Here is a 22,945-nt window from a genome sequence, read left to right as displayed (position 1 = left end):
CACAAAAACCTGACAACCTGCTGTGGGCACATAAATAACAAATAAGCCCCTGCAGCTGCCCAAAGTGTTACCCCATACCCTCTGCCTGTCCATAATGTCTGCAGACAGACAAACCCCAGCTGCCCCTGCCACAGCCATCAGACCTCCTATTGTAGGTCCTAGACCCAGCACAGGTACAGCCAGCTTAATGGCACCTGCTGTCTTGAATCAGTAATTCAATTAAAATTAATAAATTAAATTAGAATGTAACCTGACAAATCAGTGACTGTGTCGTAGTTGAGGGCATAACCGGGCCAATCAGTGCTGCCACTGGCAAAACCGTAATGTCATTTCCTTAAGCAACAAGTGGTAAAGTTAACATTAGTAGAGTAAACAGCCAATAAGGGCAGTAATTGCAGAAATAGACTCAATAACAATTAAACAAGAACAAGAGTAATGCCCCAGAAAAGACTTTCACTGTTCTTCTGAGTTGATTTGGTAACACGGATTGGCTGAAGGCGTTGTGCAAGTACTCGCACCCACTGACTGAAGTCCAGACTGATACAAAACAAATAATAATCTTACAAAACACAAATATGAAGATAAACTCCCACTCACTGAAAACACACACACACACACACACACACACACACACACACACACACACACACACACACACACACACACACACACACACACACACACACACACACACACACACGTACCCGCAGACATTTTTACTGGGTCTCCTGGTCTGATTATACAAAATATAAATAAATAAATAAAATAAATAGCGCTGGCGCCGTCCTCTGCACCAATCTCCTTGAGCAGCGTTGACCACCTCCCCCCTGCGACGGTGCTCTGGGCAGACAGAAAGACGGAGGGAAAAGAGTCAATACGACAAACGACCATAGTTTATACAAAGTATTTCAGGTCTAATATCATGTTTTTAAGCTGAGGGAAAGTTTACTCCCCCGCTCCATTTTTTTTACAGCTATATCAGGTAAGCTTATTCTATCTATCCACAACAATTTATCAATAATCAACATAACAAGTCTATCACTTTGGGTACATGCAGTACCTACCTAGTGTTTTAGGTTGTCGTAGAAGCTGTGGAAGTCTTGTGGGATGACCTCCTTGAGCTCTTGGAGGTGTCTGTACTTCATCTCCTTGATCTTCTGGCGCTCTGTGTAGAGTGGTGTGACTGTCGGCATGTCTGAGGGGGTGTGTCGGAGCTGGTGTTTCGGCAGTGGAGTCCAGTTATCTGAGTGCTGGGTCTTGAAATCCATTGTTCCATTGATGTTGTACCTAATAACAAAAAAAGACATACAAAAAGACAAAGGTTGACTGAGTTTGAATGACACCATTTACACAGCATCATGAAACCATTAACATACAATACAAAGTATAACTTTATAAAACAATCAAGTAAATGTGCAACAACATGACTTTTGACCTGGATTGGTGAGAGGGACATGGTTTTAGTTTGATAGTTACCTGATGGCTCTGATATCATGGACAGTGGGGTCACCGCGTACGCTCCCTGGGCGGATGGATTTGCAGAGTCTCAGTTTGCTGAAGTTTTGGAAGAAGGTGTGGTCGACGTATTTGACTTCATACGGGTTGGGCTTGGACCGCGCATTCTTCATCAGTGCAACGTATTCAGCTGGGACATAGATTTCCTGGTTTTTCAGACGCCTCTCGATGACACTGTGCACTGAGTCACACTCCATCTGCGTGTGCCCCTTCTCCAGGAACTTCTGGGTGACTACCTTCTTCATCTCTGTGGAGAACTTGAGGAGAGCGTTGCTGAGCACCGAATTGCGGTTTTGGTACCCACAACCATCACTCCACAAAATGTACTCCTCGTACTCTTTATGCTCGGAGAGGAAATCTGTGATACAGGATGCAAACTCACTGGCGGACAGACCTCCCTCTCCTTCATGCCAGACATAGCACGTGGCGTTGTGTGTAGACATGTTGTAAACTGTGAAGTTGTGCACGGCGAGTTTGGTCTTGTAGTATAGAGCTGATGCTTTCAATCTGGGGCAGAGGAGGAGGGCTTGCAGATCCATGCAGACAACCATGGTCTTGTCAGTCATGTCAGTTTTGTCTTGTCCTTTAGCAGCACGGGCCTCTTCCTTTTTAATTAAGTGGTCCTGCCACTCATCATCTGGCAAGTTGCCAGCCTTGAAGGAGCAGCATGTGTCACATTGGTCTTTCTTTGGATGGTAAAGACCCAGGTTCTGCCGCTTAAATTCTTCTGAGAACACCTGCCTAGATAATGCTGTCAGCCCCTTCTCCTCAGCAGCACGCTGGTACACTCTATGCAGATCACTCATGGACTGGAAGACAGGCTCCAGGTACTCCTTTGATGTATCTGCCCTGCAGTAGTGGGAGGGCACCTTAGGGAGATCCTTCAGAAAACTCTTGATGAACTCATGAGCCTCACCTCTGTGACACAATGCTGCCGTCTTCTGTGTTTTGTCTCTGTCTTTCACCCAGTTAAGGGCACACCATTCTCTTATTCCCAGCGTTGCCAAAAACAGATTCTTACACACCCTCCTTCTCTGCCCATCGACTTTTAAAAAGTAAAGATTGGTAGATGACCGTCTTGAATTTTCAGACCCCCTTCTCCTCTGTACTGGCACGACATCTACCAAACCACGGACATACATCCTCTTCTCTTCCCAGTTCATGTTCTCCCAAAAGTCTTTGAAAATCTTCTCCCTTGCAGCCTCTCCAATCTCACTGCAGTGTATCAGGGAGGACTTTGCATGTCCAGCTGACTGGCATCTTGGTCCCATCACCCGGTGCTCCCTGGTTACCTCTTCCTGCTTCCTCATCCCAAGGTATGGCTGTCCCATCATTCTTCTCTTTTTCTGCACAGACTTCTTCCAATTATTTGGATTTTTCCGCTTTCTTCCTCCAACTGTGTCACCCTCAGCACCATTGTGGGAATCTTAAACAACAACAACAACAACAACAATCATTAGCGTGTATGTGTGTGTGTGTGTTATCCACTGTGACTGCTGGTGTAAAAAAAAGTGTGCTTGTGTCTGCTGTGAAATGTGTCTATCCACCCATTAATACTCATACATTGTAATATCAATTCCTGATTACAGTAACACATTCACCCTGTGTCCACGTCCAACTCCTCACCGTCTCCACTCTCTCTCCTCGCATGCTCCTCTGTCCCCTCATCCTCTGACTCTGTGCTGGGATGATAAGAGCTGCCTCCTCCTTCTGCTGTGGAAACAACAAAGAAAACATCAGTGTGTGTGGAGATCAGTGTGGAGATAAAAAAAAAGAATGTGTGTGTGTCTTCTGTGAAATGTGTCTATCCACTCATGAAACATTGTAATATCAATTCCTGATTACAGTATTACATTCACCCTACCTGTGTCCGCATCCAACTCCTCGCTCTCTCCACCCTCATGCTCCTCTGTCCCCTCATCTTCTGACTCTGTGCTGGGATGATAAGAGCTGCCTCCTTCTTCTGCTGTGGAAACAACGAAAACATCAGTGTGTGTCTGTATTATGCACTGTGACAGCTGCTGTGGAGATAAAAAAAAAAGTGTGTGTGTGTGTGTGTGTGTGTGTCTTCTGTGAAATGTGTCTATCCACTCATGAAACATTGTAATATCAATTCCTGATTACAGTAACACATTCACCCTACCTGTGTCCGCTTCCAAATCCTCGCTCTCTCCACTCTCTCTCCTCGCATGCTCCACTGTCCCCTCATCTTCTGACTCTGTGCTGGGATGAGATGAGCTGCCTCCTTCTTCTGCTGTGGAAACAACAACAAAAACATCAGTGTGTGTCTGTATTATGCACTGTGACAGCTGCTGTGGAGATTTAAAAAAAAGTGTGTGTGTGTGTGTGTGTCTACTGTGAAATGTGTCTATCCACTCATGAAACATTGTAATATCAATTCCTGATTACAGTAACACATTCACCCTACCTGTGTCCGCCTCCGAATCCTCGCTCTCTGCACTCTCTCTCCTCGCATGCTCCACTGTCCCCTCATCCTCTGATTCTTTCCTGGGTTGAGATGAGCTGCCTCCTTCTTCTGCTGTGGAAACAACAACAAAAACATCAGTTTTTCCATCATAATCAAAAACCACCCGGAAATGTGGAACCCTGCAGCAGTTAACTAGTATGAGTTGTGCCAAACAAACGTCAATATCTCAAAAAGTATACATCACATCGCTTATATTTTGACATTCTGAGTGAGAGCAGAAGTAGCTCAAGAGTCTGATGTATCATGTATGTTGTGTAACTGTCGCTCAGGGCTGGCTCCATAAGGTCCCATTATAAAGTTACCCCTCAGTAAGCCGTTGTTTACCAACACTGATCCCTCGTATTATCCAGTAGAGAGAGAGTCCCACCGCACTTCAGCTATATTAGTAGGCAGGTCCGGTGCATCACAGAAACAGGAAGGTAGCATCAATAAAAAAGGAGAAAATCTTGAGCAGCTCGGACAATTAAATCCCTTCATTAAGTGCATCAGACAAAGTATCAGACTAAAAGTCTGATAATATACGTCTGATACTCTGCACCTATTAAAATGTATAAAAAAATTAAAGGTATTTAAATTGTCAGCGCTGCTCCAGACTTTTTCCCTCATATTATCCACTGTGAGAGCTGCTGTGGAGGGGGGGAGGGAACAAAAACAAAACAAAAACATGATTAAGTGTGTGTCTGTGAAATGTGTATCCACTCATTAACCATTGTAATATCAATTCCTGATTAACACAATTCACCCTACCTGTGTCCGCTTCAAACTCCTCTCTCTCTCCTTGCTCCACTGCTGCCCCATCATCCTCTGAGCCTGTGGGATGGCAGGAGCTGCCTACTTCCTCTTCAGATGTGCTGTCAGATGCAACTACACTAACTGCCCTTATTGCCTGTGAATACTTCACATTGACCAGCTGGCACATCTCTTCCAGCGACAGAGACATTTCTACTGCAAAAACAAACAAACCGGGTCATAACAGATTAGTTTGCATCAACAGGTTATAGCATCATGTTGAAGCAAAAAGTTATCTAGCTAACTAGATTAGTAATTATGAATTACATACATCTGATGATGACAGTCTTAAATAGCGACAGCGCAAGTGAACAATAGCCTAACATGATAACATTAATTTGACCAGCTTGTATCTAGACTCAGAGAGCAAGCAATTTCTTTGCTGTTGAGACTACATTTATCATCACAGTTTCAAGAGAATTTCAAGTGACTGTTCTATCACCTTTCATGAAGTAAAGATTGAGCGAATGATTGATCTAATGTTAGAAGCTAACGTAGTGATATGACGATGATTCAACATTTCTCAGGCTAGAAAAAGCTAGCTAACATGGAGCGCTAACGTTTGTAACATTAGCTAGCTTTTCTAGCATTACTGTCAACAACCAACCACTTCGATTTATAATCACAATGTTGCCATCAGACATAAGGATAGGTACACTGACTGACTGCATAGTTTAAATGTTTATTGTGACGATGATTCAGCTTTTCTCTCCAGAAACAGCATTGCTCGTTAGCCGCGATAGCATGTTAGCCGCGCTATGTTAGCTTGTCCCACTATCAACAACCACTTCGATTTATAGTGTTACCATCAGACATAACGATAGGTACACTGCATAGTTTAATGAGTTTGCAGTTTGAAAACATTTTATTGATCAATTTACCTCAGACGAAGTAAAAAAAAACCTGTGCCAGCTGGGAATCTGCGAATCCTGCGAATCCTGCGAATCCTGCGGTCTTTGCGGGTGGTTTTCTGCCTGGAGACAGGAGGCAGGGGTGGAGTTTCGAGGTTTGATGGACAGTTTGAGGGCCAATGGCGTTACGAGAATTACTCACAAGATCGTTTTAATGCTTTTCTATTGGTTAAAATTTGTAAAACACACACAGAGGGGTGGGGGGTGCCTAGTGCCACTGATTTATGAGAAAAAGTAAAAAAGTGAAAAAAGTGAGATTCGAGGTCCTGGCCCGACACCGACGATAGCTAAAAGCTGTTGTGTGGTGGGCTGCGCAGACAACAAATGTAAAAAATCGCCAGTTATAGTTTTTTTGTACTCCTGAGCAAAACAAGGAAGCCATTGAGAATTGGCGAGAAGAAAAATGTGGATCTAGCTGTCAGGAAGTAAGTTGGAGTGTTCATCTTCCGTATATACGATCTTTTTGTGCAACACGCAACCATGCACGTGACATAGGAGAACGCCAGGATTGGAGGGGGGGTTTGTGTTTTCCCCCGTCTTGGGCGTGGCTTCTGAATGATGATGCGTTATGCAGTGTCTCTATGTGAGGAGGTTGTCTCTATAACTTGTCTCAGTGTCTCAGCAGAAGGACCAGTGATGAGAAGGGCATCTCAGAGCATAACTTGTCTCAGTGTCTTAAGCAGACGGGCCGCAGCGGCAGACCAGGTTGCACTTCTGTTGGCTAGGAACAAGAATGGTGAAAGAATGGAAAAACACTGCCTGGTCCATTTTGTGTGTGTGTGTGTGTGTGTGTGTGTGTGTGTGTGTGTGTGTGTGTGTGTGTGTGTGTGTGTGTGTGTGTGTGTGTGTGTGTGTGTGTGTGTGAGACATGCCAATAACACGCTTTGCCAGGGGTTTTGTAAGCAACATGAACCCATGGAGCATCCTTCCTGGTGTCAATAGTACAGCTTCCTGAATCCATGCTCCCCCCCCCCCCCTTTTTTTTTCCTTTTTAAAATATATCTGTTGAAATTGATATGGGGGAGGTACCTTTATCAGCCATTTTTGGCTTCCAACCTCTCCTGCATAATGAGCAATTTTTTAAATGATTACTGTATGTTATGTATCTATGTGCAAATAAACATAAACATGCTGGAAGAATGGAGACTGTTCTGGAGGCAGAAGATCCTGCCCAGCAGGAGGTTCTGCCCAGCAGGGGGCAGGAGGTCCTGCCCAGCAGGAGGTCCTGCCCAGCAGGGCTGCAACTAACCATTATTTTCCTTATCGATTAATCTGTCGATTATTTTCTCGACTAATCGATTAGTCGTTTGGTCTATAAAATGTCACAAAATGATGAAAAATGTCCCCAAAGCCCGAGATGACATCTCCAATGTCTTCTTTGGTCCTGACCAACAGTCCACAACACAAAGACAATCAGTTTACTATCATAGACTAAAGAAACCAGAAAATATTATAGATATATAGATAATTGTATTTTTTTTCTTCTTAAAAATGTCAACGATTAATCGATTATAAAAATAGGTGGTCGACTAACTGTTGCACCTCCACTGCCCAGTACTAGATAGGTACAGCATAGTACTAGATATGTACAGTACTAGATCGTACAGTATACTGTATATGTACCTAAGAAAGTGGGTACTGAGTGTGTACCTTAATCTAGTAAACAATAAGATTTATTCTGATGGTGTACAATCATGCTCTCTCACTTTTCTACACTTGTTTCCATCTGAGCACGTCCTGGTGTCAGGGTTCTGCACATGTGAGCACGCCCTGGTGTCAGGGTTCTGCACGTCCTGGTGTCAGGGTTCTGCACGTCCTGGTGTCAGGGTTCTGCACGCCCTGGTGTCAGGGTTCTGCACTTCTGAGCACGTCCTGGTGTCAGGGTTCTGCACATCTGAGCACGCCCTGCTGTCAGGGTTCTGCACAAAGCCATGTGTCATTGTGCCCAGAGGTGTCAGGAGCATGCATTATACAGTAGATACAATGTAAATGAACCTACTGTAGCTCGCTGGCTAGATTTAAATCTAGAAAAGCCACCATTTGTGCGCAGGTATTTGCTGTTAAGTCAACAATCGCAAAATATAGGTAACGGATACCTAAATAAATTAAATTATGAATTCTATATTTCAGTTTGATTCAGGTATACTATTACAGCAATCTCCAGAGCAGTGCAGATGCATTCCCATGCCAGTCCAGTTTCGGTCTTTACCGGCTTCTAACAGAGTACAGTTCCATTCAGTTTGGTTTGCAGACAGGATTTATAGTAAAAGCACATAAAAATAACATAATAAAAACACAGCACAATAAAACATAAAAACACAACATTATTCCATACAGACATCAGCTGATATGACTGGACAGCGAGTCAGCAGCTCAAAATAGTGAAAAAAAAGTGAAAAAAAAACAGTTAAAATAATAAATAAACTTCATGTTTTTTCTCCCGTCTGTCAGTCTCAAACGGATTTTGACAAAACTTTGTAGAAAGGTAGATCATGGACCAACTTAGAATTGATGAACATACCACGCCCAGTGACCAAAAGGGGGCGTGGCATCCAACTGACACCTGTTTTTGTGTGTATTTATTTTCCACTAGGAGGGAGGCCATTAACATGAACCTGCCACTCATGACTGAAGAACAGCGGCGGGCGTTTGGACAGTGGTACGTCCAGGCTATAGGCCCCCTCAACATAACCAGAGGTGGTCCATCAGTCATCAGCGACACCGGTAACCTGATCGTCTACCTGCCCTTCCACAACTTCCAACACCTCTCACCTGCTCAGGTATCAGCCCTCTGAGCTCTCCAACACCTGGCTGGGAAACCTGAGAAGTGGGCGCTCTTGTCAGTGCGATTAGCCCCGGGGCACAGCAGAGCTACTGTCACACACTGGTCAAAAGCAGAGAGCAGCCACCTCCATTGTGTCTTATTATCAGTGTTGGGAACGTTACTTTAAAAAAGTAATTAGTTATAGTTACTCACTACTTGTTCCAAAAAGTAACTGAGTTAGTAACTGAATTACTCTATAATAAAAGTAACTAGTTACCAGGGAAAGTAACTATTTGCGTTATCTCCACCTTGAAAATGCCAAATTTTCATGGATTGCTGCAAACCTGAGGGTACCCTCACGGGCCCCTCGGCCGAAGCCGGGCTTGTTTTTTATTTATTTTTAATTAATAGGTCCGGGGTCGGGCCGTTTCAATAATTCAATTAAATAATGTTGTATTAGCGTACTCGCTTGATTTTACACAGCGGAGCACAGTCAGACAAAGAGGAGGAGTGCACAGACACTCCCATAGCCACACACAGACCCTGTCCATCCATGTACAGCGAGCGGACAGCTCCCGAACACAGAGAGAGAGAGAGTCAGAGAGACAGACAGAGAGAGGCTGCGCAGGACGGCCACGCGGCGACGCAGCACGCGGAACAGAGAGGGAGAGAGATGTGTCATTATATCGTAATATTGGCTTCGGGCCTCGCAACGGGCTGGATCGGGCACGGGTCTGCATGTCACGGGCCGGGGAGGGCTCGGGCCGAAATTTCAGCCCCGCGCAGCTCTCTACTCCGGACTCGCCGTTTCTGCTGCTTCCTCGAATCTGTTTGGTGTGTCTGTGTGTGTGTGTGTGTGTGTCGCCCGTGTCCTGACTCCTGGCTCGTGTGTAACACTGGCTCCGATTGGCTGCCATGAAACACATGACTCTGCCTTAGCCAATCATAATCGTTTATCTCGTTATAACCCACCCGGTCTCCTCACTTGACAACACTAGTGTAGGCTACGGGTAGTTTACTCAATCATTTCATAGTAACGCACCGCATTTAGCGTTCAGTAACGATAACGGCGTTGTAACGACGGAAACAGTAATTAGTTAGATTACCCCGTTACTGAAAAAATAACGGCGTTACCTAACGCCGTTCTTTTAAACGGCGTTATTCCAAACACTGCTTATTATGCTTGAGCTTGTAACTGACGTTCAATAAGTAAAGATACCAACACATGAATTAAGAATGGCGCAGGGATACAATGGTAACTGACGTGCTCACATATGAATACAAAAGAAGCTTTGAATGCATCATTCATATGATAACGCTCACGGGCGTGAAGCCGCAAACAGACGCATTATTTCTTATCTCATACATTTTTGATATCTGATCTCATACATTTTTATAATCTTATCCGATACATTTTGACCACCAACAAAATGTGTTCAATGTCACATTATATTTGAGTCACAAATAGGATCTGTGCCTCAGGATGATCTGATGTGTTTTGTGTTGTCATGTATCTCCAGCTGTTGCAGGGGCTGGACGTGCTGCAGATCAGCTCCCTGACTCACCTCCAGCAGCAGTGTGTAGCTCACAGCCTCATAGGCACCTACAAGAACCTGACAGCTGAGCACTTCACCAGGTCAGCAGCTCTGCAGACACCCCAAACTCAACACTTATAACCCATTAGCTCAATAGTGGATTTAACATTTCTGAGTACATTCTCAGTGTATGAGTTGAAATTGTTGTTATATACTACATAACGTTAGCATTTAGCATTTTGGAAGGAAAGCTGTGATCTGCAGCCAGGTGTGTGTTGTTGAACCTTTAGGCTGGGTAAAGTGAGCTGCCTGGCAGAGCCAGAGGACCTGCTGGTTTACAAAGACACTGAGGCCTTCTCAGTCATCCAGGAGAACATCATGGCCTGTGTCCGCCAGGGCTACAGCCTGCCCAGCCACATGGTAGGAGCAGCCAAGTCAATATGTGGTGTGTGTGTGTGTGTGTGTGTCTCCTACTGTAGCCTATCTATCTGCATTTGCAGACATTCATGAACCCATATCTTCTGGACATTGCCTTGATGAAAAAACAACGCAGCTAAAAGTAATAAGTGCGACAGTGTCAGTGCAGAGTGCAGACAGCGCACAACTTGAATCTCCAGCAATAGGCTACGCACCTTAATCTCTCCCACTCCACACCTGGCACCTGCGTCAGCTCTCCTGCACTCGTTCTCGGCTCGCATGTGGCTTTATTGGTGGTAAGTATTTTGATTCATCTCCTCATCATACGAGCGTCGGGCAACAAGCGCGAGCCATTGATTGATTGATTGATTCGCCCGAGTAGGTAAAAAGGCTTTTTACCTCCGCTAAATTGACAGCCTACGTCGGGTCTCTTTTGCTTTTGACGGCGGCAGGCACGCTTCTGTTTCTTTCCTGCCGTCTTGCTGGCCTCGGCTGAAGTAGGCTACTTGTTGCATGATCTCGATTAAAAAAAAAGGACTGGCCTAGCAAGGGATGTCTGTTTTGACATTTCGGTTTCCTCCTGTGTGTTTCCTCACAGCGGGTCCAGCGCTGGCCGGCGGGACTGATGCTGCTTGTTGTGCAGCTTTTAAACGGCGCTCTACAGTAAAGAAAGCGTCTGCTATATTTTTCTTTTTCACCAACACTCAACATACAGGGGGCGGAAAACATATGATGTAATAAGTCTCTATTTAAGTCGTAGCTTATTGGCAACATCAGGCTGCTGTGGACGCTATGTGGACTTAACCGGAAGCCGGGGACATATAAGGCTGCTATGGCGCCGCCCTAGGCCAGCGCTGGGAAACTTGTCTATAGCCTGGGGGATGAGGGGGAGGGGAAGGTGATAAGCCTGGAGGGCCATCAGCCAGGGGGGGAGGGGGGGGGGGGAGCCGTGTGGTGGTCCAAACAAATTGCTCCCAAATTATCATTACAGAATAATGAGAAATATTTTCACTCAACACTACAGTATGTAATCAACACAACAACGTAAGACAAAGATAACAGTCAATGAAAGACACAGCCTGTGCTACATGCTGGATGTAATCAACACAACAACGTAAGACAAAGATAACAGTCAATGAAAGACACAGCCTGTGCTACATGCTGGATGTCTGCAGAGTCCCCTGGTCTGATCCATGTCCCTGTTTGTCCTTGGCCAGCTCCTGCCTTGATTCCTAGCTGTGCACTTCTGCAGACAACATCTCCCTCTGCCTGGACCACGCACAGTCTGAGCAGCATGTCTTCATCGGACTTCTCCAACTGTCTGGAGTTGATGGGCCACGACCCGTTCCTTACACCCTACCAACGCCAACAGCTGCTCAAGAAAGTCAAAGAGGTGAGACTCTCTTCCAGCCATCCATCGTGCAGGAACTACCACAGTGAGAACATCACATCACGTCACATCACACATGCATTTCATTCCAGGCTTCTTCCCTATGGGACATTTCCATACTTCCTGTTTACATTTGAAACCCCTCCTAAATCCAGTTGTTAATGCGTCTGCCCTGTCTTTTTTTAATTGCAAAACATGTAGTACAAATGTACAAAGGTGATTTAATAGATTTCTTATTGTTGGAAGAATATATTGTTTTAGTATATTGTTTGCTACGCTTTTCAAAAACAATAAATAAAGACTTTAAGTTGGTGAATATGGTTTTATGGATGTGAAATGTTGCTAAAATGTCTGCCATGTTTTAACTGGGGTCTCTCTGGGATTGTGTGTGTGTGTGTGTGTGTGTGTGTGTGCATGCATGCATGCATGCGTGTGTGTATGCGTGAACACGCGCATGAAGGTGCATGGCCACATCCGCTCCATGTCTCCGTCCCTGGTCGCTCAGCTGGGTGGACTAGCGGTGGAGATGTCAGAAGCAGAGCTGGGCACCCTCCGTCTGTCCGAGCTGAGGAGTATCTACGCCATGGGATCAGTCAACACCTGGACAGACAGACAGGTATCAGCTTCGGTCATAGCCGGAGACATATTACATCCACTGTGTTGTGTGTTCACTCGCTTTCTGAAACAAATTGTACAAGTAGCACTGGCATGCTATACAATACAGGGTGAAGGTACAAGTACGTTGCTAATACATCCACCTACAATCCTGTTTGAGGCTATTTTACGCTCACTCATTCTCTCCATGGCTTTCATCCTAGCTGGCTGTGCTGTTCAGCCGCTTGTTAAACGCCACCAAGCAGAAACCTTCACAGCTGGACTCCAGCACTTTTGTGGCGATGGGATACATCGTGTGTGGAGCTAAAACAACAGAGATGCGTTTTTTCAATGCTGTGGAGTTCAGGTGAGACGTGTGTGTGTGTGTTTATTAGGGGTGTCAAAAATAATCGATTATAAGATGCATCGTCGATGCGGACGTGCACGATTCTGCATCGATTCACAAATGTCAAGAATCGATTATTAATTATTTTTTATTTTTTTTAATAATCAAATAAAATATAATGGAAGTACATGCAGTTGTTTATTTTAATTATGGATCATAATACAATGCAATTCCAAATGCACTTTTATTTTAAAAGTAGTCACGCAGTGAGAAAAAAGAAAGTGAGAAAAAATAAATCATTGGGGAATATTGGGGAAAAAAAGTGATGCATTGATTTAAGATGTATCGAGATGCATCGATAATCGAATCGAATCGAATCGTAGCCCTCTGAATCGTAATCGAATCGTGAGGCTAGTGAAGATTCACAGCCCTAGTGTTTATACGTGTATATTAGGGCTTTCACAGTCAACAAAAAAACACTAGTCGACACTATGCATCATAATCAACTAATCGTTCATCTGTGGTGAAGAATAAATACATAAATTGAACATAGATTTGTTTGAACACTCATTTTCCACATGACGCCATGTTAAATCAACAGAATTGAAGGTACTTATTCACCTTATTCTTTGCCCACACATGGACGCTTCCGCATTACGTCATTTCGTAATAGTATTTCCGTTTTAGACTTGCCAAAAACCTCGCAGGCAAGATGGCCGCCCACACTCCCCTCCTAAACTGGCAGAATTACTCCCCCATAAACTAACATATCTTGGCCAATAAGTATGTAACATACAAAATAAAACAACCCGTAATATCTTAATTTTATGTAGAATACAGAGGACATGTAAGTGTTTAGTTAAACTTGCATTCCAGGAATATTGTGCTCTAAAGATGACGTTAGTGGAGTCGAGACTGTTTTGTCCTGAAACCCACATAGGTTGCGCCAGGCGTAACCTATGTGGGATTCAAAATAACGCATCCGAGATAGAAACGTTATGAATATAGCCACGTTTATAAAAAACAAACTAACGCTGGTGATCCGTATGGAAACAGTGTTACTCAAAATGGTTAAAAGTTATATCAATTTGGTCATTCAGTGGCATTTTACTGCCATATAACATAACTAACTAGCGGCTAATATTAGCCACAGTAGGCAACTAGCGCTGAACCGGAAGAACAAATACGTTTGCGTTGAACGCGGAAGAGAGAAAAAGTGGGTGTGGTGAATAAGGTGAATAGACAGAAAGACTCGTCTATGTTGTTACTGAAGTCAAACAGTCGCTATCTCCAACTCAGACAAGCTGCTGGGGTGTAATGGCTCATTTGTAAACAGCCTCTCAGAGCCAATCAGGACTCTGCTATTTCACATATCTCCACATTGGTCCCGCCTACATTAAGTTAACCCTTTACTGGCTGTTTTTGAGACCCTTTTGATGAGAATTGATCATTTCTATTGTGTGAAAAAAATATATCTTCAGCGGTATTAATCGACTAGTCAACTATTATTTGGAAGTAGTCGATGACTACTAAAATTCAGTAGTCGTGAATACCCTAGTGTATGTGTATATATATCTATTATTATTATACTATTATATTGTATATTATTATACTATAATATTATTATCTATGTATTATTATCATGTGTTTTAAGAAAGGCACTTTCTTTATTGGAAACTTTCTTTCCCAGGCATGGGAGCTAAGGCAAAATGTTATGTTCAGAAAATGATGTAATGATTTTGTTTTGCTGATATGGTGAATGTTATGTTATGCTGTGATTTAGTTTTATTACTGCGGCGTTGGCGTATGTTGTACTGCATAATATATCATATGTGTGTCTTGTAAGCCCATGAGGGCTGGGCACTGTCAAGTGCATGACACATTTAATAAAAATCAATCATCATCATCATCATCATCTATTTACTAGTATAATATTATTATACTAGTATTATATATAAATACTGCTGGTTTAAAAATGGGCTGTACATTCACAAAAAGATCTATATATAGGGTGTATATATGTATATACTGTATGTGTGTGTGTATATATATATATATACACACACACACTATATGTGTGTCTGTGTGTGTAGATATATGAGGACCGCTTTTATGACTGTTGAAGCATTTTCTGAAAATCTCATAAAAAAACGCATTTACACTGTATGCTTCATTTACACTGTAGCTTCATTTACACTGTAGCCTACGCTTCTGTACTGAAAATCATAAAAGTCATAAACTTTTGTTAACCACAGACCTTATTTCAAGCATTCAACCGAAATCCTCACACATAAATCCCATTGACTTTTACACATAAGAGGCGGAAGTGTTAACATCCAGGTCCGGACTCATTCCTGTGGTACTTCTGTCCCCTTTACTTACTGTGTGACCTGCTGTCTCCCCCTGGTGGCTTCAGTAAGGCTGTGCTGTGGCTGGGTCAGCTGAGGCTGTCCTGCTCACCAGACCAGTTGCTGGCTCTCGTCGACCTTCTGCAACACAGTCTTGCATTTGGACCCACAGGTAACTGGAAGACTGATGTCTTCATTGAGATTGCAGTTCTGGCAGGTAAGACACATCCACTCTCCTCATGTTGAGCACCCTGATATGAACAATCCTCTCTGTGATCATCTGCTAAATGTGATTTTTCACTCAGTTATGTTGGTGGCTGTTTAGCTCTGGGAGCATTGATGCTACTTCACTTTCTCGTTGTGCAGCTGGTCTTCCAGATATGTCCATGTCAGCTTTGGTGAGGGACCAAATTGAAGGAATCACACCTCTGGCTATCTCAATGATACCACCTGAGCAGTTTAGTGTAAGTCTTAAATGACTATTATTACTAGTTTACTGTACACTGACCTGACTTCCACAAAACAAGTCTATGGAGTTCTATTCAGCTTTTGTTCTGGGACCCGAAATGTCTTGTTATCTATGTTGGTGTGTTCATCTTGACAATTCCTGCCTCCCCTCATTTGGCTCATGTCACCTTCTGCAGGTGGTGTTTAACCCGAACCAGATCAGCATGTTCTCCTATGAGCAGGCTGTGGCAGTAACAGCTGAACAGGAAGCAGCCCTGTCAGGTAACCAGCGGAAAGCCCTGGGTATTGTGCTGTCACCCTGGGAGGACAGGCCTGCCGACTTCAGAGGTAAACCACTGCAACTTGGATCATTAAAAAAATAAATTAAAAAGCCCGTTGATAAATTAGAAACATGTACTTAAAGGCCCATTCCGTTGGTTCTGGCGAGAAATAAATGTGCACAAAGTGTTTATTATTGGCACTGAGTGAATGCGCCTTGACGTCACTTAAAAATGGCGACCAGGGGCGTTTCTCTCCGACCAGCCGTTCAGAAGATACATGGAAAAGCGCAGTTTCGAAGTGGATAGCATCTCCCGCCACAGCTAGAGGATGTGACGTCTCGCGCGTTCACGTCGAGCTTGTCTCTTGTCTAGACGCTAACAGGAAATGGCTGAAGTAGCTTTTAACGTTACGCTCGTCGCTAGCTGCTAGCTAAAGGAAACAACAAACACAGACTCCAGAAAAAGTCCAGACTAAATAAATAAATATTTATCTAATGAAGCCCGTCTGGCCAGACAGCAGCAATGTGACCGACATCGGGGGGGAAACTAGAGTCAGGACTGTGTTTTCGGTTCATGAAGGGAACTTGCTGCTTGTAGCTACTGTAATGTGGTTTTGACCAGATAACGTTAGCTGCTTGCTAATGGATTTTCAAGATTTTTACTGTCACTCCGTAGTACAAGTATCTGACCACCTGGTCAGAAACTCTGCTAACATTACCGTCTTGTGTGAAGTAATGCAACCCTAACGTTACTACCGTTATGCTTATGGTCATGGAACATTATTGTTTGACTGCATTTAGCTGCGGTGGTGAGTCGTTAGCTTCATGCGGGGGTCACCCCTATGTTCCCACAGCCCAATGTTCCCACAGCCCTATGTTCCCACATTTCTAAGATTTCAGCCCTATGTTCCCACAGCCCTATGTTCCCACATTTCTTAGATTTTTTTTTCTTCCAAAATAAGGCCCTGTGTTCCCACATTTCCCAACAATAGTCTTGTTGCACAACCACACCAGTCTCAAAGTTTTGTGTGCCTTTGATCATGCAAGAATACACATGATCATGAAAAAATACACAATATGACTAGCACTAGTTAGCAATTCATCCATATCAGATTTGGCCCCAGCCCCCTAAACTACAAGAAGTGGTTTGCACTAGTTCTCATAATGTTCCCACGTTTACTAAGATTTACTTACTCTTTGTCTGTGTGCATTTTAATTTTTAATTTTATTTTATTGTATTAATGAAGAATCAAAAAGGCATTCACAATCCAACTTACACAATGCATCACTACGAATGACTGAGTAAGGTCAAAGAGACACAAAACCACAAAAAATAACAAAACACAATGTGATCTAAACGTTTCGATGCAGAATGTTCCAATTTTCACCAAATTTGGTGAAGGCGTGTTGCGTGGAACACTTTTGTGTTGATCACGATCCGTCCATAGTTGTTTCTATTGCGACAGTTTGAAAAACCAAATGCACAATTTTGTAAATACTACAGCACGGATTTTCACGATATTTGGTGGAGAGGTGTAGTTCCGACGACCCCCTTATATTTTGATCGTAATTCGCGGCCATGCCCCATTGGTGCTGAGTGGTCCACAGTGTTTGCTCAGATGGCTGCTATTCATGGAAGCTTGATCCCTGGAAACCGTGGAGGAAAGGTTTTAGTTGTTCAGAATTTCTGTTTCCACCGTCATGAAACGAGAGGAGAAAAGATCCATTGGCGTTGCTGGCGCCAGAAATATAAATCTTGAAATAGTCTTCAAAGGACAGCACTTGCAGATTGCCTGTTCCTGGCACAAAAATGTTGAGTGAACTGCATAAATAGTGCAATAAAGGTTGAGTTAACTGCATAAATAGTGCAATATTTTTATTTATTTAAATAAATAAAAAAATTATCTTATTTTGATTGTTTGCTAGTAGCCCTGGCCTGTGGACATGTGCTGTTCTCTGGCATAATTTTGACACGTCCTTTGCTAAACTTAGCTCCTTAAGGCCAAAATACACCGAACATGTATGTCGCGCAAAAAAACGCGCCGCGCCTTTTAGATTCAATTATATTTAATGTAAAGACTCACACCGGCCGTGGCTTGTCAGCATGCAACGCGCAGCACACGCGCTGCTCTATTTTACGCCACTGTTCTATTTTCAACGCGTTGCTGCTCTATAAAATAGTCAAGAAAGGGCTGTGGGAACATAGGGCTGTGGGAACATAGGCACGCTCCCCTTGATGCTAACTAATAGATTTAGCTATATTTATAGAAATTACCACCAGCCCCACTAATAATGTTACTGTCTTGTGTTGATAATGAATGAATCTAACAGTCGGAAATATGCCTAACGTTAGCCTACTGTCTGTTATGCTTACGGTACATTGTTTGACGGTACCGTACACACAGGGGGAGCAGGCTATTTCCTGGCTTGTGCAAACATGAGTATCCACTTCCCGCAGCCAGCAGGCTCTGACTGCAGTGGGACTGCACATACTAGTAGCGTTCGCTTGATGCTAATCGCGGCTAACTAATATTCATTTACATTTATAGAAATTACCACCAGCCCCACTAATAACGTTACCGTCTTGTGTGGATAATGAATTTAACAGTCCTAAATATGCCTAACGTTACTGTTATGCTTATGAAACATTGTTTGATTGTTCAGTTTGGTCAACTCCAGGCATTACCATACATACAGGGGGAGCAGGCTATTTCCTGGCTTTTGCTAACATGAGTATCGACTTGCCCGCAGTCAACGCAAGCCAAAACACGACCAAACATGCCACAATAACGTCCCCTAATTCATCCAGAATCCTTCCTGGGCATCTCGAGGCTGATCTGACCGATAAATTGTCCAGGTTGCCGTTTTCAAGTGACTTTTATGAGTTAACGTTACAAAGCAACGAACAGCTCTGCTGTTGCCAGGCAACTGCTTGTGCGCGTGCGAGTATGGTGCCCGCGCGTCAGCTCGTTCACACGCTGCCTGCAGTTACACTAACGGCCACCGGCGTCAGTAATAGTGAGTTTTGACGGATTGGGCCTTTAAGTTCACAAAAATCACATCATTTGTATGATCTTGGGACAATCCACCAAAATGGGTAAACATGAACAAACCTCTCTCAAAGCTCAAAACATTCACTTAAATCGCATAATTTGACAGTGGCTTTTCTTTATTTGTAAGACGTTTATTTAAACTCTGTTAGGGAAATGTTCTTTGATTTTTCGAGCGCCTTCATTACATTACATTACATTACATTACGTCATTTGGCAGACGCTTTTATCCAAAGCGACTTACAATAACACATTTTTTGTCAGCAATAGAGCAATCAACTATGGAGCACAGTCTATGACAACTACAACTTCTGAAGGAACAGTGGTACAAGTTTAGGTTAGTGGTACAAGGTTGGTTAGTTTTTCTTTTTTTTTTAAGAAAGAGAGAGAACGAAGTTAGATCAAGAAGGGCCCAGATGGAGCCTGAACAACACTATCCAGCCACACATTCTAGCAAATAAACTGATTCAATATAAATTGCATAATTCAACCATCGCCTGGTGCATGAGATATCTTGTGCCTCGACCTCAGTTTGTTAGGCTGGACGACACTGTATCAGATATCATCTGGACAAAAACTGGAGCCCCTCAAGGAACAGTTTTAGCTCCTTTTTTCTTTATTCTTTATACTGCGGACTGCAGACATAGTGAGGCCATGTGTCATATGCAGAAATTCTCTGATGACACTGCTCTTATTGGTCTCATCAACAAAGGTGACGATCGGGCCTATAAAAAGGAGATTGATGTATTTGTTTCCTGGTGCGATGACAATTTTTTACTGCTCAATGTTGAAAAGACCAAAGAGCTAGTTATTGATTTTGGGAGGAAGAAGGCAGAAGTCTCCCCTGTCATTATTAAAGGGCTGGAGGTAGAAATAGTCCAGTCTTATAAGTATCTCGGTGTCCACCTGGACAGTAAGCTGGACTGGAAGAAGAACACAGATTCTGTGTTCAAGAAGGCCCAGTCTGGACTTTTCCACTTGAGGAAGCTTAGATCATTTGACATCAGCAGGTCACTTCTTCATGTGTTCTACCAAGTTATCCTAGCTAGTGTCCTTTTCTATGCTGTGCTCTGCTGGGGGGGCAGCCTCACTGTCATGGACAAAAATAGGATAAACAAAATGATTAAAAAGGCAGGCTCAGTGATTGGCCTTCCCCCTGATTCTTTGGAGATGATTATAGCCAAGAGAACAAGGAGAAAATTGAATTCTATTCTTTCTTATGAAGGCCATCCTTTGTTTAATGTATTTAATGCCCTGCGCAGTTCGTTTAGTAATAGGCTTTTGATGCCTCGGTGCTCTACTGAGCGATTTAGAAGATCTTTTGTTCCTGCTTCTGTAAAATTCTTTAATGAACACTGCTAGCCTTGCTTTGTGAGGCTCTCTCTCTCTCCACTGTATTATTGTTATTGTGCTGTATGTTACTGTTTCTTGTTTGTATCTGTTCTCGCTCTGGTGGCAAACCATGTTTCCCCTCGGGGATTAAGAATAAACACCATACCATACCAAAAGAGGCCTGAAACACAACATGTAGCTAACAGCTCTGAACACATGTAGCTAACAGCTCTGAAACACAACATGTAGCTAACAGCTCTGAAACACAACATGTAGCTAACAGCTCTGAAACACAACATGTAGCTAACAGCTCTGAAACACAACATGTAGCTAACAGCTCTGAAACACAACATGTAGCTAACAGCTCTGAAACACAACATGTAGCTAACAGCTCTGAAACACAACATGTAGCTAACAGCTCTGAAACACAACGTGTAGCCAGGTCTGAAACACAACATGTAGCTAACAGCTCTGAAACACAACATGTAGCTAACAGCTCTGAAACACAACATGTAGCTAACAGCTCTGAAACACAACATGTAGCTAACAGCTCTGAAACACAACATGTAGCTAACAGCTCTGAAACACAACATGTAGCTAACAGCTCTGAAACACAACGTGTAGCCAGGTCTGAAACACAACATGTACCTAACAGCTCTGAAACACAACATGTAGCTAACAGCTCTGAAACACAACATGTAGCTAACAGCTCTGAAACACAACATGTAGCTAACAGCTCTGAAACACAACATGTAGCTAACAGCTCTGAAACACAACATGTAGCTAACAGCTCTGAAACACAACATGTACCCAGAATTGCTGGAATCAGGTGTTGCCACACTTACAAAGCAGCTCCTCCCATTCAGTCTTAATGGAGCAACAGAAACTAAGTGTGACGGCATCATCTAAACTGGAACTCTGTTTACTTTGCCTTTTGTTTGTGACACGCCCAAATACAGTGTGACCAATGGGCATTCTATTTTCCAGTTCTATTGGTTTGACCCCTGTGTGTGTGTGTGTGTGTGTGTGTGTGTGTGTGTGTGTGTGTGTGTGTGTGTGTGTAGGGAGAGACTCATCGGGGCTGGCACTGAGCCCCAGTCCTCTGTGTCTCATGCTGATGCCCTGCCCCACCATGCCCTGATCTGCCCCCATCCACCCTGGCTCATGACCTCGCTCACCCCTGGCAGACGACCTCGCTCACCCCTGGCAGACGACCTCGCTCACCCCTGGCTCATGACCTCGCTCACCCCTGGCAGACGACCTCGCTCACCCCTGGCAGACGACCTCGCTCACCCCTGGCTCATGACCTCGCTCACCCCTGGCAGACGACCTCGCTCACCCCTGGCAGATGACCTCGCTCACCCCTGGCTCATGACCTCGCTCACCCCTGGCAGACGACCTCGCTCACCCCTGGCAGATGACCTCACTCACCCCTGGCAGACGACCTCGCTCACCCCTGGCAGATGACCTCACTCACCCCTGGCAGACGACCTCGCTCACCCCTGGCAGACGACCTCGCTCACCCCTGGCTCATGACCTCACTCACCCCTGGCTCATGACCTCACTCACCCCTGGCTCATGACCTCACTCACCCCTGGCAGATGACCTCACTCACCCCTGGCTCATGACCTCACTCACCCCTGGCTCATGACCTCACTCACCCCTGGCTCATGACCTCGCTCACCCCTGGCAGACGACCTCGCTCACCCCTGGCAGATGACCTCGCTCACCCCTGGCAGACGACCTCGCTCACCCCTGGCAGACGACCTCGCTCACCCCTGGCTCATGACCTCACTCACCCCTGGCAGATGACCTCACTCACCCCTGGCAGATGACCTCACTCACCCCTGGCAGATGACCTTGCTCACCCCTGGCTCATGACCTCACTCACCCCTGGCTCATGACCTCGCTCACCCCTGGCAGATGACCTCACTCACCCCTGGCAGACGACCTCGCTCACCCCCACTCACCCCTGGCAGACGACCTCGCTCACCCCTGGCAGACGACCTCACTCACCCCTGGCAGACGACCTCGCTCACCCCTGGCAGACGACCTCACTCACCCCTGGCTCACGACCTTGTTTAACCCTGGCAGATGAGCTCACTCCTGCTCCAGCAGGAGAAACCTCTTCCACCGTGAAGATGATCTCATCTGTCTGTGCAATACGGTATCTCTCTGAAATGAGCAGCACTTCACCATTTCTGTTTGCTTATGAGTTTTGTCATTTATTTGTGTAACTATCTCTTTGACATATCAGCAAACCGCACTGAAGAAACCAAAGGAATATTATGTAATTTAAGAGATTAAAAAATATAGATTTGCACAGTATATCATATAAACACCCACTGTAGAATGAGTATCCTTACACATGAACCTGAATGAAACCCAGCTGTACCGATGTAGCCTTCTCAGGGATGCAATGCCATACCCAGAACAGCAACTAAAATACTTTAAAGATTTAAAAAGAGTTATTATGAGCAACTCCTTATGCAATACTATGTTGTGCGAACCTGAAAAATCTATTTTTTTTAGAAATGACAAAACGTCTGCTATAACATAGCTATAACATTTGGTACATTTATATCTATCCTAAATTATCTTGTTTAAGTAGCCTTCATAAAGCTTAATAACAACTGATTCACTTGGACTTGTCTATTCATAGTATTCCCATGATGTCACATGCATTTCCGACCAATATGGCACTTTACACTACACACAGCTCATTGGCTGTGTGGTTAA

The 22,945-nt window shown here is 44.1% G+C and overlaps 1 protein-coding gene across 1 annotated transcript; it reads left to right on the top strand.

Annotated features, from left to right (window-relative positions):
• Nucleotides 1-6,842: 6,842 nt before the first annotated feature.
• Nucleotides 6,843-21,347, top strand: LOC310771056 (stereocilin-like; the record flags this gene model as incomplete). Its single annotated transcript, XM_083663736.1, has 12 exons — nt 6,843-6,925; nt 7,530-7,619; nt 8,297-8,483; nt 9,988-10,103; nt 10,293-10,422; nt 11,672-11,812; nt 12,270-12,425; nt 12,628-12,770; nt 15,166-15,314; nt 15,464-15,561; nt 15,742-15,892; nt 21,271-21,347. 12 exons carry the CDS (start codon nt 6,843-6,845, stop codon nt 21,345-21,347), a joined length of 1,521 nt encoding a protein of 506 aa, XP_083519862.1.
• Nucleotides 21,348-22,945: the final 1,598 nt, after the last annotated feature.

The sequence above is a fragment of the Poromitra crassiceps genome (genome assembly GCF_964638095.1).
Source record: "Poromitra crassiceps genome assembly, contig: HAP1_SCAFFOLD_323, whole genome shotgun sequence".
Classification (NCBI taxonomy): domain Eukaryota; kingdom Metazoa; phylum Chordata; class Actinopteri; order Beryciformes; family Melamphaidae; genus Poromitra; species Poromitra crassiceps.
Note: the sequence above shows the minus strand (reverse complement) of the source record. Positions and strands in the feature narration are given on the sequence as shown.